Below are 16,576 nucleotides of genomic sequence, written 5' to 3'. Positions count from 1 at the left end.
TAATGAATGCATTTTAAGCAACATGGAGTGGTACAGCAGAATTACAACAATGAATGTTCGAGTTGAATTTAAAAGTGGTAAGTCAGAAGTTTTCTTTTAAGGGATAAAAAAAAATATAATCTCACAACTCTCTCTGGCGCATCATGCGAAGTGTGTAAGTGTCAGTTTATCTAGTTGACAATGACAATATCCACACTTCAGACCAACACTGTCATCAGCCTATAATCATATGAAATCATTAAAAAAAAACATGGGCTTCAACTATCACTAGAGTTGGTGAACCGAACCACCAGTTAATAATAAACCTATATTTGAATGGTAACCCTGCTCCAAAGGGAAGCCCATGTTGCTCTTTTTCTGTGTAGGTAGGTTGCTTTCTGTAATATCAACAAAAAGAACCTCATAAGCTAAAGATTGTTGCTGTTTCGAGGTCTTTTTGCTCCTTAGTGGTCAAAATAGTTTAATGCAACTTTTATTAGCTAGGTAACAAGCACTGTGGAGGGGAGAGGGCCTGTAAAAATGTCCTCAGAGATGGAAGGCCTGTTCCTAAGGAATGAGGAATGAGTTAAGCGAGTACAAAGTGTGATTTCACACCTATAGTGAGGGTGGCTGGATGGTGAGTGGGTGGCGCGGCTGTTACCCACACGATGCCAGTCTGCCAGGGCACCACCTAGGGCCCTGCACCTCCCCTCCCCTCTCCCTTCCTGTGACGCCATGTTCCCCTTGCCCTGCAACACCAGTGCCCATCTGCTAGGACACGTTAGCCGCTGGCGCCAGGGACTATTTAGCCTGGCATAATTAGCCCCCAGACACCAGCAGCCTGGTTTTAAACAGATGTGGGGGAGGTAGCGTTAGCAAGGCGACTCAACACGACCAACCAATGTTTGATAAGGAAGAGAAGAGAGAGGGGGAAGAAGAGAAGAAGAAGTGACCTAGTTAAAGGGATGATGCAACTCATGTTACAGCACAATGGGCAGTAATGATGACAACCCCACTTGCTCTGACTGTCCAATGCCATGGTCGAGGAGGGAAGAGCAGCAGAATTTAATTAGGTTGTGTCCATTTGCTGTACTGACAAGCAAGAATGAGGAAATAAGCAGTTTTTAACAGACTACGAGTGATGTTTTAACAAAGAAAATGCTTAGCCTGCACTCTCCAATGTGATTTCCCTATTAAAGTATCTGTACTAGTTATTGTATTCTGGGGCTGACCCTTACCAGGGGACAGAGAGAGGTTACAGTGTAGATGCCCTTGAACCTCATGGCTGTAATCACACGTGACTGTAACGGCATTGACCTTTCCCTGGCTCTCTTCTTTCCACCTCACCATCTTTTTCTCCTTCCCTTCCCCCCAGGGTCATTTGAGGGTCCAGACTCTTGTCAAGGCTGTCACTCTAGACAGCCCTCTCCATCTACCGCCCCCGCTGTTGCCATGGCAATGGACGGCACTGCGCTCCAAGGACTGTGTGAGGGGGCAGAGGGAGCCAGCGGACGGATGAACGCTGCAGCATCTTTCCCTAACCTAGGTCAACCTTGCAGAGCTAGTGTAAGTGATGGGAGGGGATAAATGCTGGCCATGCTGCTTGAGGACCAAATAAACTGGCAGGATAATGTCAGTGCAAGGATTGAAACGGCAAAAAAAGGTAGGAGACAGAGGGATAACAGTGATGAAACAAAGAACATAGGTGGAGGCAGTACGGTGGAAGAATTATATACTACCCACATCATTCTCTCAATTTCTCTATTTTACACACAAAGGCCGGCGTCTTGTATTTGTTTTTTTTTTGTGTTGTTTTAAAGAAGTAATCATGTCAGTTTTGTCTTCCTCAAATGCACACACACAAAAGCACATGCACACACACAGGGAAACGTGACCTGGGGGCAGGCAGTGGAGCAGCACACGTGTAGTACCACTGAGCTCCCAGCCAGCATGAGTCACTCTGAACACCAGTCGACCCGGAGAGAACAATGGCAACCGGTGTGTGAGGTGTCTGTAAAGCACGCACACACTGGCACTGGATGAAGAGCCACGGATAGAGCAACGCCCCACTGCGCCACCATCAGACTGCTATTTGTGCTTTGTGGTTTTTAATACAGTGGATGCATATTTGCACAAGTGTGTAACATTGTAAATTTTATGGCTGCACAGTTCCAGGGCACTAGTCATTGCAATGTTGATATCAGTGTGCATTTTTTTCCCCCAAAATAAAAGTAGTCCATGAGGTCAGCTAAGTTTTGGATGAACTAAAATTTGAAAAGTATTTGTTAATTCAGAATAATGTGTACAGCATGCATGCATTGCGGATAATTGAATATTTCTGTGCATATAACATAGCTAGAAAAGCCAGCTCTGTTGCTGCATACTGATACGTACTTCAACAAATTTCATTTTTGATAGCCTGAGAGATACACTCCAGCAGCCCACAGTGGACAAACACCTGTCCATAACACACTTGAACTAGACCTAGCATTCAATAGTGATTTCTGATGTAGGCTAAAATAAGCAGTGGCCTTAAACTTTATTTAGCAGTGACACAAACTGTTAGAAAAGAAATTGAAAAGCAACAGTTACCTTTTACATACCGCCAAGTACAGCATGCGTAATGTGCTACAAAATTAAGAACCAAGCAGGAATCCCTGTCTGCGGACTTGTTACCGACATTCTTGCTGAGTTCAAACCGCAAGCTGTAAAAGGCTAAATCATGCTGCACTGGTTGATGTCAGAGCGGTCCACACAGGTCCAGACATGGTCATGGAACAAAGGGCAAGTCAGGGACGAGTTTTAAGTTCAATAACGTAAGCAGATACTATACTTTATCTTCCAGTTGTCTGTCTTATTTTGTAGAGGAACTTTAACGACTACGAAAAGTAAAAAGGCCCTTTGCTCCACAAAAGTTGGAATAACCTGATGCAGAGAAGGGCAGAAAGAAAATAAAGGGTCGAGACAAGCGACCCGAGTATCATCACAGAAGATACATAGTCTTTGCAGCCACCATCTAGAGCAGAGGCTTCAGAAAAACAAAGTCTATTCCACCATATTTGCTTTTCCCCCAAAGGTACACTTTGTTCACCTCTGAGAAGCCCCCAATTTGAGCTTGGTTAGGTGTGCCATGGTAGAAAACAATAGAACCCTATTATGGCCGTCAGTGACATAACCTTTGGCCTACAGCTAACTTCCTGAGCTGGTCCTGGCTGATCTGAAACTCACAACCAGCCGGCCAACACCACAGTTATCAATAACAAAGGGCATGCATGTTGTTATGCTTTTTTTTTTGTTGTTGACATATTCAAATGTTTGCATACAGTTTTACACAAAGTCATTAAATATACTGTACGCATCTCATGCATACACAATTTCAAGACCACTTGAAATTATTGTTCTGCTTAGATTTATTAGAACTACAGAATTGTGTGGACTGTTGCATAGGTCAACCTGAGAACTACAAAGCTCATTTGCATTTCCCCCCTTATCGCAAACACATCACATAAATTCACAGCTAAGTACACACCCTACCTGAAAGCTTAATCAGCAACTCAGAGGCCACCTTCATGTTGATATCCTGGCTCAGCAGGCTGTTCTTAGCCATGGGACTTCCTTCCCTTGGTTTCAGTGGCCCCGGGCGCTCTGTGGCTGCCGCAGCCCCTTTTGGTCCGTCCTGGCAGAAAGTCACAGGGAAACTTGACTGGACCTGGCTCTGGGACTGGGAGGATGGTCTGGGGCTCAGCGCTTCCTCTACTTTGGGCTCTTCCTTCAAGTGGAATGGAGACTTGAGCGTCTCCCTCTGGTTGGCCGCTGCAGCATAGAAGACAGAGAAGACAGAAAGAATGAGAAGAAATGAAGAGGAGAAACTGGGGTGAGGGCAGGAGAAGGAAACAACTAATACTACTTGTGCCTAAATTTGAAAAAGGTGCATGTTGATCTGAAAGGTGTATGATAAGTTTAAGTATATGACAGGTTCTACAACTAACTATAATAACAATAAATAACAAATTTATTATGGTGCTAACTGAATAAAAAACAATAACACCTGAGGTTCAATGTAATACGCCATGAGGACATTTCACTTTCAAGCTTCATGTGAGTGAAGAGGACTGTGTGTGTGTGTGTGTGTATACACACACACACACACACACACACACACACACACAACGTATGATACATGAAAATTCAAATTAAACGGAACATGATCCATTTTCATAGTCTTATCGCTGCAACAGTTGCCACAGTTGCATGCTGTGGGCCAACATGGAGGGTACAACCTTATGGCCGCCCTTCTCTCTAAGTCTTTAGGGCATCTGCAACAATATTCCCAAGTCCTCTCCTTCTTCCTTTGTCCTTCATACTACTACTTTCCCCCCATCCCATTCATTCGTGTGCACTTTGTTCGTAGCACCATTCCACATTAAGTCTGGTCTTCCTAATTCCGTCTTGCCTATGACATCGTCTAAATCCTCTTCAGACATAAGGACATGAAATAATTCCTGTACTTGTGTGGAACGCGATTGCAATCAAATGAAGCCTTATCTGCCATCTCTGCAGTGTGTAGCCTAGGTTAGGGAGTGAACTGTCACATGGATCCCTCTGCACTACAGTCATCTTCAAGAGAAACTGGGCCACATCTAATCCGCCTTAGATGAATAATTAATAATTAGACATGGAGCAACTTCCGATAGCCGCCAAGAAAAGAACAGCGGGGCAAGCACGTCTCTTTGTGTCTCCCAGCACGTTCCACTACACTCTGTGCTAAAACGAAGGTTTACACAAGCTGTAAAATGAAATTTAAAATGGCTATAGAACACTGAGAGACACTGTGTGTTTATATATTTAAAGACGTGTGTGTGTGTGTGTGTGTGTGTGTGTGTGTGTGTGTGTGTGTGTGTGTGTCTCTGTGTGTGTGTGTGTGTGTGCGTTTGCATGTGTGTGTAAAAGAATGTAAAGTTTTTTGATATTCAGACCTATTGATGATGATCTCCTGCTGCAGGAGGAAGTGGGGAAGCAGGGTTTATTTGAGCAAACATAAAACTTGTAGGGAGTACATGTTAGACTGCCTTGTTTTTGTTTGTAAAGTAAGAATTAATTAGCCGATGTGGATGCAACAATATCTGTGACTGTTCTCACACGTGAGTCAGGAAGCAGAACCATATTGCTATTGCGAAATTTCACAGGAAGGCAATCACATATGATACTGATAACCAACTGTGGTTGCATTCAGTATTTTCTGTAATTGTCTGTGTTAATTGTAAAAATACCTGCACCTCAGAGTCATTTCTCCTTAAAGCAGAATAAATTTCTAATATCATGTCACTGTAAAAGTACTTGTCATGCAATCTGAAATAAAAAAATTCACTTGCTGACACCACAGGTGCCTTCAACTTCAGAAGAACTGTGTGGATATTACTAGTTCATCTTTATTTGTTTAAAGTAAAAAAAATTCAAAATAATAATTTTAAGTTTAATTTTTTTTTCAATCTGAAAGCTAACATAATTTGACTGTGGCAAGTGTGACATCACACACATCTCCTGACTCAACCCTTGACACTTCAAACACACTGTACACCCCAGCATGTACACTATCTGTCTCTCTCACAGACACACACACACACACACACACAGACACACACACACACACGCAGACACACACACACACACACACACACACACACACAGGGAATGGATATAAGAGAGGCTATCACTCTTGGCAGACTGCTGTCCAGTCTCCTCTGGCCCCAGCAGAGATCTGCTCCGCTCCTCACCCTACCGTCTCACCTAACATCTCTAACCGCCACAGGCCTGCCGCCCCCTGCTCGCATCATCAATCTGTGCCGGCTCCGGCCTCTCTGATTAATGATGATCTATGCCGGAGGGATAGAGGGCTCAGGGACAGGGGATACAGGGCAGGAAAAGGGAACAGGTGCTGGTGTTTTGACCACCCATGCAGTGCCACGATGCCACAGTGCCACACCATGGCAGGCCGGGGCTGTAGTTCAAGAGGGGGAGAAGGAAGAGGTTGAGCGGTGGGTGGGGGGGGTGGAGGGGGCCGGTGACCTTCAAGTTCAGGGGCAGTGGCGCAGGGTCGCACGCAGCACCAGCTGGAAATGTCACACCGTCAGATGTCAGCGGGCAGGCTAAGTATAACCTGGTCAGCACCTGGAAGGACGTCCTCTAATTAGAAGCGTGTTGGGCCATGTCGGATCAGACAGGGACAGCACACTTGGTCACTGTCTTACAAACACACATAAAAAATACACTATCGCCTTTACCTGCACAGACACATACTTATCCATATCTTAGGAAAACTCCTTACTTTGTGTTGCCACGTACAACAGTGCTCATGCTGCTTTCAAACCATACGCAAATGCTGGGATGCACATGAGCCACTGACAAATACAGACTCAACACAAACTTAGATTCTCAAATTCTTCTCCTCTGTGGCCTCATGAGAACAAAAACAACCCCAGGCCGTGCACTCACACACAAAGTCACACCACTCCAGTGACCTTTTGGATTGTCGCTATAAATAGAGTGTATTTCCACTCAGAATCTATGTTACAGAGCCCAATGAATTATTTAGTAGCCTAATCCAATGGGCAAGTTTTTTTATTTCTTCAAGCTGATGGCTCAATAACAAAAAGCCAGAGCAGCCTACAATGCTCAGCTTACACTTTTGCCTTTTGTCTGTCAGAGTTTCACAATCACAACAGCATCATGAGCATTCAGTCTCTGGCAGATCATCTTGTGAAGTGAACACACATCTGAGGACGAGATGGGCATCTCTGGGTGACTGGGCTTCTCTTCTGTGAGCTTCCTGGCTGTGTGAGTACATACCCAGGCCAATGTCAGCTCCCTGTGCATGATACTGTAAGGCTGCTTCTAGCTCAGGGTTGACGATGCTATCAGTTTGTCTCCATGTTATCACACCCCTCTGACACCTGCCACCAACACTACCTCCATAGCCGCTCTCTTCCCTGTTTCTCTCCCCTTTGCCACGCTTCTCTCTCGCGCCTCATCCGTCTCGCTGCCAGGCGCTTGTCCACTCCGCCTCACCTCTCGCTCCGTGGCCAGGGCTGCCGTCAAATAACTTCATTAGCTTTCCACCTCTGTCACGCTGGCCTGCTCCCCCTCTGACAATTGGCTGCTGTTTTCTCCCGGAGAAAAAAAGAAGCAAAGGCCTACGTGGGGCAGGTTGAGAACCCAACAATAGCTGACAGTGTGCTAGACATTGGACAGTGATACTGATGGCTGCAGTGGGGATGTATGGACCAGAGGTCACACACAAAAGGCCTGCCTCTGTCTGCTCATGCAGAGCTGGAAAGCAAGGGACATGCAGATTAAATCTAGATGTTCACAAAGAGGCAAAACTTAAGACAAGACATTTCAGTATCCAAAATATTAAGTGTCAACTAAGAGATGGTGCAACAAAATCCAAGTATTTCTACACTTGAATATACAAAAGATGCCCCTATTGTGTTTTCAAAAACAGAAATGACAAAATCTAGATTCTCAAAAAAAAAAAAAAAGAAAAAAAAAAAGCCTTAAAATACTTCAGGTTATCCATGTACAGTTTTGAAATTCTGCTTGTGCGTCATCTCACTGTAGCAAAGCACTGCATGCAAGATATTCTCCTAGGACAAAGATAAATAAGACAACTGCAGAAGCATCATGACAGATGCAACACCTCCCACAACCCCCTGCATGCCAATTATTCACACCCAGCCAGGGTCAAGCTCGTTGTGCCTGTGTCACCGCAGCGGGGGGCGGGGGGTGGTGTTTGGAGGGTGTGCAGTGCCCACTGTCATTATTAACTCAGGGTCCACTGGGCACAGGGTAGGGCTGTGCATTTCAAAGTGCCTCGGTGGCTTTCATCTCTGAATCAAAATGTGGATCACACTGGATAGCTAACGGTTGTGTCAGCGTGCAAGGATAAAAATCAAAGGGTATCAGTATAACACTCAATGGAAAGCAGGGCAGCCCAAAAAATGATATGCTTATTATGTCAGAGGTCAGGAAGAGTTCAGTGGCTTTTTATGCCTGGGGAACTCAATGCAACTCCCTCTTTACCTCTTTCTCCCTCTCCCTCCCTTACTGTCACTTTATCTGTCTCTTTTTTTTTTTTTATCTTTTTCTCTCTAGCTTTTTATACACCACCACCACCACCACCACCACCACCACTACCCCCCTCTCCCTCCTCCCTCCTCCCTCATAGGCCTTGTGGGATTGAATTGAGGCACTGAGACAGTAGTGTAAAAGCAGGAGGGATGAGCTGCTCGTGTACACACTCAATCTGGGTTGGCAGGGAGGTCAAAAGAAATAGAGTCTACAGGTCCCAGGAGGAACTTCCTCACCTCTCCCTCTCTGGCTGCTCCGTGGCATGGGTAACTCTCACTGAGATCTGAGCCCAGTTCTTCTCAGTTTCATAACCCTGTATCTTTAACTCCGCCCCCCAACAAAGGGAGAACTTTGTGATCAAAGAAGCAGCATTCATTAAAACCCATTATCATGCATTCAAGTTCAACATCCTCTCGTCCTGTCTTTTTATATCCTCCCTCATTCTCCTTGAATGATGCCCTGAGTAAGATGTCCGCCACTTGACACTGGACTGACATTGCGAGGAGCCATCTTGGCTCCTCTGGGAGTTGCCTGAGCTTGATTGTGCAGTCTGGGAGTGAAGTGCAACTGGCACCCAGGGGGCAACCATGTGGCGCCGGGGCGTGCGAGATCGAGGGGGAGTTAACTAAGCCGGCCCAGTCCCTGTGCATTCTGGCGGGGTCACAGGATGGCGCTGAGGGCGCTAATCATTTCAAATTATGAATTCCTTTTTAATTATGAATTATGCATAAATTTTTAATTAATCTAATGTTCCCAGGGTTTTTTCCTCCCATCCTCACTCAAGATCTCAATCTAATTACACAGCATTAAGTGGAAGAGTGGCAGGCGTAGCCTCGACCCCGGCGCTGAACCTCGGTCAACCTTTTTCCATCAATCTTGCCTTTGTCTCCCGGCTCATCCTTTGATATTTTGCAACACGGTGAAATGCATCTAAACACGGCCTGAGCCTGGTATACCTTGGAGCAGCATGTTTGTCAAGTTTGTTTGGTTAAAATGCTGTATCATTATGTTATAGAGCAATACACAGCAACTTCACCAGTGGAAAATACTGCTTCTTGAACAGGAACGGCCAGGTACACACCATCAGCTGCATCAACTGTTTCAGTAAAACAAATACCATTAAGGGTGGGGAAAGGAAGACTTCTCAGTGTATTAGACAAGGTCTTTCACCAGAGTACAGCAGCCCTGTGTTAACAGCACTTAATGCAGGGTTTCAGATCACCTCATTCCATTTGTGGATCGTGACATTTTCAGTCTATCCCCTCAACACATATACAGTGAAATCTTCCACCATTTTGTCAGTAATACTAACACAAAGAAAGACAGAATTGTTAGCAGGAGGAAGGTGCCTAGAGGTTATAGAAGTTCAGCTACCCTGTCAACTTACAAGATGTGTGTGAAGAAAATTAGTCCCACAACAACTATTGTTGAGATGCCAATCATTAAGTTCCCAACTACTTAAGTAGAGCTAATCAGAGGCCAACAGCAGAGGACTGCGGATTTTTTTTAAACTAAAAAGACCCTGGAAATACCCTTGATAAGTGATTATTTTATGGTAGAAAAATGTACCAATTGTGTATTTTGAAGCCTAGGAAGCAAATAAAATATAATTCAACAGAGCATTTATTCACAGGATTAGAGATGAACATAGTGTACATGCTCTGATTTAGGTCATGACTTTAGTGCTGCGCCACGGTACTTAAACTGATTTTTATGTGCACGTTCTACTCTGCTGCTACCAATCATGGTGGTGCACACAATTTCTGCTTGAGGTGCAATTTAACTGATGAATACCAAAAAAAAAATCTAGCCCCATTGACCATTAGTAAAGCAATGTTTAGAGGCACAAAGCCTTGGTTCTGAAAAGTAAAAAAAAAAAAAAACAGCTCAACATCAGAACCTTCGCAGTGTTTTTACTCCTTCATGGCAAGCTTAGAATCTGTTATTATTATGCCAAGAGTGTCTCCTCTTTTTGACTTATTCCAACACACACCTTAATTGTACACAGAAGTGACATGACACAAGGGTGACAATAACTGAGTCAGATGTGCTTGGCTTAACAGCATTAACAATTTGTACATGGACTGGTTCCTGATCATTGAGATGCGTCATCTTTTAAATATATATTTGCAAAATCAGATCTCACAGGGGACAGCTTTCCTGCGTCCATCCCAGTAATACATCAGCTGGGCAGGTTTTTCAGGGATGTTACAAGAATATTTCAAGCCTTTACTATCTGTAACTGTCTATTGTGAAAATACAGTGGACAGTCAGTGAAAATATTGTGTGTGTATGTGTGTGTGTGTGTGTGTGTGTGTGTGTGTGTGTGTGTGTGTGTGTGTGTGTGTGTGTGTCTACTGTACACAAAGGACAATCACAGTGCATATTTATACCTACATTTTCTACATATAAGGCAAAATCCCTGTGTCTGTGCAAAGTTTCACTGCTGTAATTAAGAGACACATCTATCTAAATATAATGTTATTGTTTTAAAGACTACTTACAGGAAAAATAAAATATAATGTATTTAGTCATATATACAGTATTTTGTCTCCTTCAAATCAGTGCCATAAGGATAAGTTTTGAATGCTTGGGGGTGTTGTCCTAACCATTTTAAAGGCATATGGTACTTCCAAGGCAAAGAGTGTGTCCATGGCCAACTATTCTATCGTGCTTGTGGAAAATACACTGAAACTAAGTTTGTGAATAAACCTCTGTGCAGGTGAAGACTTGCATCAATATGCACAGTAATAATTAAATGTTGAAGAGCAGCTCAAACACGCATCTTTGTCTGAATCTACCTAAGACCCATGCAGTGTGACCTGGCACATACTGTGTTGGATTCAATTCACTGTTTAAACAGTAACGTCAGTGTGACTTTACATTTTTTCTTTTGTTAATGCCCATTAAAAGTAAAAAAAAACAATGTATTTGCCACTATCAAGAGCTAAAGCCGTTTGTTCACTACAGTTTTGAACTAACTCCCAGACATTTTAGGCTCCCATTGTTTTAAAATCCATTAAAAACAGCTCACAGAGACAAACTGCAGCCTTGACCTGGAACGATAAACATAAAACTGTTTACACTTCTTACGAATGTTATTTCTGGTGACAGTGAAGAATCAAAACAAAACGTAAGGCAAAGGCGAGACAACGTCAGATCACCACGGATGCCTTCACATTCAAGTCTCAAAGAAGTGAAATACTTATGATAAAAGTGCAACTGCAATGACTGCAGAGTTACAAAGTCAAACTGAGAAAATGGTACAATAAACAAAACAATTGTGGATTACAGGAGTCAAGCTATTAGTCTGTGTGTGCAAGCTGTTTTATGTTTCTTAAAACCATATAACCGACTGCGGGTCACACAAAACGAACCATTTCCAGACGTCATCATGGGCATTTTTTTTGCTCTTTGCTGATATTCTATAGGCCAAAGGATTAACAGATTATTAAAAAATAAGAAGATTAATCAATGATGAAAATAACTGTTAGTTGGAACCATTTCATCTAATAGTTATTATAAAATGAATGCTAACCTGATAACTTCATAAGCAGATCAGTGGCCGTCTTGGTAGTGATGTCAGGGCTGAAGAGGGAGGCTGTGGTTGGACCACTCGGACTGGATCTGACCCCGACTCCAACCCCAACTCCAGGTAGGTCCAGGGAGTTGGCACTGCTGCTGGGACGTTCCCTGCAAATGCTAAAGGGGGAGAGCACAGACAGGTCTCTCTCCTGTGGCTCCTCCTTGATGTGGACATGATTGGAGGAAGCCTCGACCGGAGGGGACGTCTGCTGCTGAGTGTCTGAGTGCAGCGGGGACACCTCCGTCCCTCTCAGGTCCGCGGAGCCGCTGTCACCCATCAGGGAGCCCTCGCCCTCCGTGTCGGTGGTGAGCTCCTCTTTCACCTTGACGTCTGTGCGGGGGAAGTGCTGGTGGCAGCGCATGTGAAGCTTCAGGCTGAAGTGACGGGAAGAGGTGAAGGGGCAAAGTTCACACTGAAACGTCTCACCCCGGTCCTGGTGCTGATGTACCTGGAAAAGGAGGACAGGTTTAAGTGTCAAAGCACTTTTTCTCTCCAACACTACAGCACACAAGAAGAAAGACAGGATTCGTAGCTTTATTTCAGTTACATTTAACAGTGAGATTCTGCTACAAACAATCGTGTTTCATTATGGCATGTAGAAGATTAAAAGTTTAACTAAAGCATGCATATCCTTTGATGTTAACAATTATATTTCAAGAGCCATAATCAGCGCTGACTGAAGATGATGTGGGTGGGGATGACAAGGGTTGCAGGGTGACAAGAGAAAGAATATCCATATGATCTCACCTTCATGTGGGACTTGAGATTGTCTTTGCGAGCACAGCGGAAGGGACACAGGGGACACTGGTGGCTTTTTAAGCCTGTGTGGATGACCATGTGTCTCTTCCAGTAGCTCTTGCGTTTGATGACCAGTCCACACACAGGACACTGGAATGGTTTGCCGCCATCCTCAGGAGAGCCTTGAGGGGACCACAGGTCATTGTTACCGTTTACAGAGAACATTTAATACATTTCAGAATCTATTCATCAGTCTTATGGAGCGTGTAAAAATGTATTATGTTGCTGGAATATACCTCCATTACTGAAAGGAAATAAAAATCACTCTATCCAAATGCAGACTACAGTATTCACAGATCTGCAAGAGACAACTCCTGCACACCTAATGGTGAAACTATCAAGGGAAAAGCCAGCTGGAAGCAATGGAACAATGGAAGTAAAAACTCAAGCATGTTTTAGTATCTCGATTATTGTTGTTGGCTTCATATCCGGCATCCATTACTGTTTAATTGGTCTTATTAGAAAGAGGCATGATTGCATTACAAATTCTACAAGGGCCTGTCAGGATGGCTTCATAAGTATTCCAGCGCCGTTCCTTGAAAAACATCTGGTAATCAGTGTTTGGTGAAATTACTGTGCTCAGCCATTCATTGACCTGAGGTGTAAAACCTCGAGACTGCCTATTTGCAACAATAAACTGCCATCTGCGGCCCAACCTCTCTAAGCACAGCAGAGATCACAATGCAAAAACGACTTCTGCTTACACTAAGTTGAGGCATGTGAAGCAGAAACAAAGCAGGAGAGTGAAAATGTGTGTGAGTTTGGTACCTCTATCTTAGCACTTAACGTGTCTGTTTCCTCAGTAATCGCAACCATCTTTTGGAAAAAGGGAATAAGCTTTCCCTGTATATGCAAAGTGCAGAACATAACAGAGCAATACAATTTTATAGTGGAATTGGCAAGGGACAACAATAAAACACGACATGACAGTCAATAATCAAGGTCACATTTTTCAGTCTGGCGACCAAACAACTACCTGCATTTTTACAGCGCTGCTCGACCTTGACGGCTCACGGGTTAGAGCAGACCCCCTTTTTAGCATGCAGATCACAGAATATTACATCAACGGCCTCATCTGTCTGAAGTCAATTTGATCCAGCCATTTTAGATTTGGCGGGGTTGCGACACAATCCCTCAAAAGTGCCCATCCATCTCTCTGAAAACATTCTGTGCTCCCTAAAGACTACTTAGTTAGAGCCTGCACTTTGAAGCTTTCTCTCTCCCACTGCAAGAGTGAGATCTTTGTGTGCACCCTTGTTTGGGTTATATGTCTGCATCTGAGTACACACTTATACTGCATGACCATTTGTGAGTTACGGAGAGAGAGAGAGCATAAGAGGGAGAGAGAGAGTGTGCACGCATCTGTATCCAGTCAGTGGAAAGTATGATGTGTTTGGCCTTAAGTCTGCTGTGCTGATCAGTGCAGAGGGCTCTGGTTAGTGGGGGTTGAAGCCAGGAGGAGGCTGCCGAGATGGATATGGACTCCAGGGCTCCCCACTGTGCCGAGCACACACTGACGGCCCCCTTTTGGCAGCACGCACATCCGAGCACAAACGAGCTGGTCTGGGACGGCAGTGAGGTCTCAGTCGGAACCCCCCGTTGAGCCCACAGACCATTTCCCAGACTAGAAGGCCAGCCAGGGCTGTTTTCTCTCGGCTATGCTCTCTGCTCGGCTGACAGTTAAGCTGAGGCTACACTACTCACTACATCAGCGGCAGTGAGGTGAGAACAAAACCATTACAAAACTAGGGAAAACACAGAAGTTCAGCATTGTGCTTTCTGGTGGTATCCTGGTGACAAGTAAACCTGCTACCCTCCCACACTATTTGGAGTTGAGCTTCAATTGCAATATTAGTTTTAATTTATTAGTACTAACAGTTTTAATGTGCATTTAATGGCATCAGCTGAATGGGAAGATGTGTAATGATGGGGGAAATATTTATCTTGAACTTCAGGTAAATTTGTACAATTACTTCTTGAAAGCAAGGGCATAGTGAAAGAGGATGAAAACGTTCCATGAATGAAGTGCAGCTGAAATGATCTTGAACCTTCAGTTTAGCAAGCTTTTTTGGAGCCTGATTCTGTGTCACAAGGCAACAATGTACCTAACACAAGCTGAGCTCTACTCTTGTCCGTATTAGTGACCACTATACCATTATTTACATAAATATATATAATATTAGTGTGTGTATAGTGATTTCTATACAGACATTATTATCTCTTTTATTGTCTAATTTGATTACCTGATTGGCTGCTTGGTTTGCCTCTGCCCTTTGGAGTAGAGGGCAACAGCAACTCTAGGCTCTGGGTAGGTGTTGAGGGCGTGGGGGCCTTCTGGTTCTTGTCCAGCAGGGGCTTCACATCCTCTTGGAGGACCCCAGGAGTCGCCAAGGGGGAACCTTCCTTTTTCTCTGCCAGCAGGTTTCCTGCTGCCCTGGCTGCCACCTCTTTGAGCAAGGCAGCAGAGGAGGTCATTGACACAAGTGAGAGAAAGGAACTTGCTGAGGCTTGGTGGTCAGTAGCAGCACTTGCCGTTGACGAAGCTTGGCTCCGCTCACTGACCTTCTTGGAAAGTGCAGCGAGGGTGGAGCTAGCTGACTGTGGGCTAAACGGAGAGTTGAAGGCATCAAAGCGCACGACTTCGTCTCCTCGGCCTGCCCCTCCGAGGGCGGGCACTGCAGATGAGGCCGAGGTGGACGAGGAGGAAGAAGTTGTTGAGGAGGCGGCCACGGCATTCTTGTCTTGAAGCACAGCATTTGCTGCTGCTTTCAACTTCTGGATTGCAGAGTCCGGGGACAGGCTGGAGCCGCAGGGTGTGGAGCAGCTGGCCGGTGGCCACTTATCTGCAACACCTGCCCATACAAACCCACTGCCGTTGCTAGGGGTGACAGAGTTAAAGGGGTCATGGGGCTCTTGCTTAATGTTGGTGCATGAGGGTGCCAAGGAGGCTGGTGAGGCTGAGCCGCTGTTGTTGTTGTTATTAGCCAGTTTTCGGGCAAGAGCACTTAACTGGTGGGCATGGTGGGAAGACGGGGAGAGGGTCAAGGGTGGGGCTAGACCGATTGGAGGAGACTCCCCTCCAGCACCCCCCCTGGATGACCGACCCAGGAGCTCCCCAGTGTCAAGTTTCAGCGACCCAGCCTCTAGGAGGCGTCGTAGGTTACTGCTGAGGGGTTTTCCCAGGGCTCGAGATGCTGCCTCGCCATACAGTGATGATACCACAGAGGAGAGTGTGTCCTGGGCCGAGAATGCACCTCCATCCAGTCCAAGAAGTTCCAAAGAGGCACGATGGACAGGTGTGGGGCAACCCAGTGAGCTCTCACCTCCACAGGTATCGTGGTCCCCAGACCCACTGCTGACTCCAGGTCGTTCATCAGGCGAGGAGCCCCTGGGCAGGAGGAGCTCATCCTGGGTGTCTCCATAAGACGACGACTCTGATCGTGTGTCAGAAGCATTCCCAAACCAGGCCTCCTCCTCCACAGCACCGCCATCAGGCGCCCCTTCCTCATTGCTGTCCACATCTGGAAGCAGAGTGAAAACATACAAGTTACCTCAAGGGAACAGAAATAAATGCTGTGTAAGTACTGTAACAAAGATACCACCATGTTGCTCTCGTGGACAGTTAGACTAGGCATAATCTTTGAGCTAAAAACTTGACAAAGAGTTGTTAACATCAAACACTTATTACTAAGAGTTAAGTAGAGGGCATAGTCATAGCCTCTGGCTGACTGCAGACGGCTTTCAACACTGGAAATTAGTATTTACTATTCACTTTTATTATTTCCCATGTTTGCTTGTCTGATCTTTCAGAGCAATTAGTGATCTGTACCATGTGGAACCCTAACTGGGACTACAATTTTCAACATTCATAACACAATTACCTGCCCAAACCCAAATCAAATAGCCATTTAAAGTGCAAAAATACACTTCAGTGCTCAGCAAGGACACGACTAAAATGACTTCCACCACAAATTCAACCTCTTTCTTATATAATGGCAGCTTTCCACATGGCGCATCCAGGATGTTTGAGTAATTTAGATTTTTCTGTCCTTTTTTAACAATATTTTTCCCACCCTTGGTCTAAAA

General features: G+C 44.9%; 1 protein-coding gene across 1 annotated transcript in view; it reads right to left on the bottom strand.

Moving 5' to 3' along the window:
- Positions 1 to 16,576, bottom strand: part of znf827 (zinc finger protein 827) — a 64,863-nt gene that overhangs the window by 28,842 nt on the left and 19,445 nt on the right. Inside the window, exons 2-5 of the mRNA XM_022738331.1 lie at positions 14,734 to 16,011; positions 12,440 to 12,612; positions 11,645 to 12,140; positions 3,514 to 3,792 (exon numbers count right to left, since the gene is read on the bottom strand). Of these exons, the coding sequence (XP_022594052.1) occupies positions 3,514 to 3,792; positions 11,645 to 12,140; positions 12,440 to 12,612; positions 14,734 to 16,011 (2,226 nt within the window). The remainder of the gene's footprint in view (positions 1 to 3,513; positions 3,793 to 11,644; positions 12,141 to 12,439; positions 12,613 to 14,733; positions 16,012 to 16,576) is intronic.

This window comes from Seriola dumerili, unplaced genomic scaffold, assembly GCF_002260705.1.
Source record: "Seriola dumerili isolate Sdu_G_001 unplaced genomic scaffold, Sdu_1.0 BDQW01000035.1, whole genome shotgun sequence".
NCBI classification, from domain to species: domain Eukaryota; kingdom Metazoa; phylum Chordata; class Actinopteri; order Carangiformes; family Carangidae; genus Seriola; species Seriola dumerili.
The sequence above is the reverse complement of the archived record's forward strand: the minus strand, read 5'-3'. Positions and strand labels throughout refer to the sequence as shown.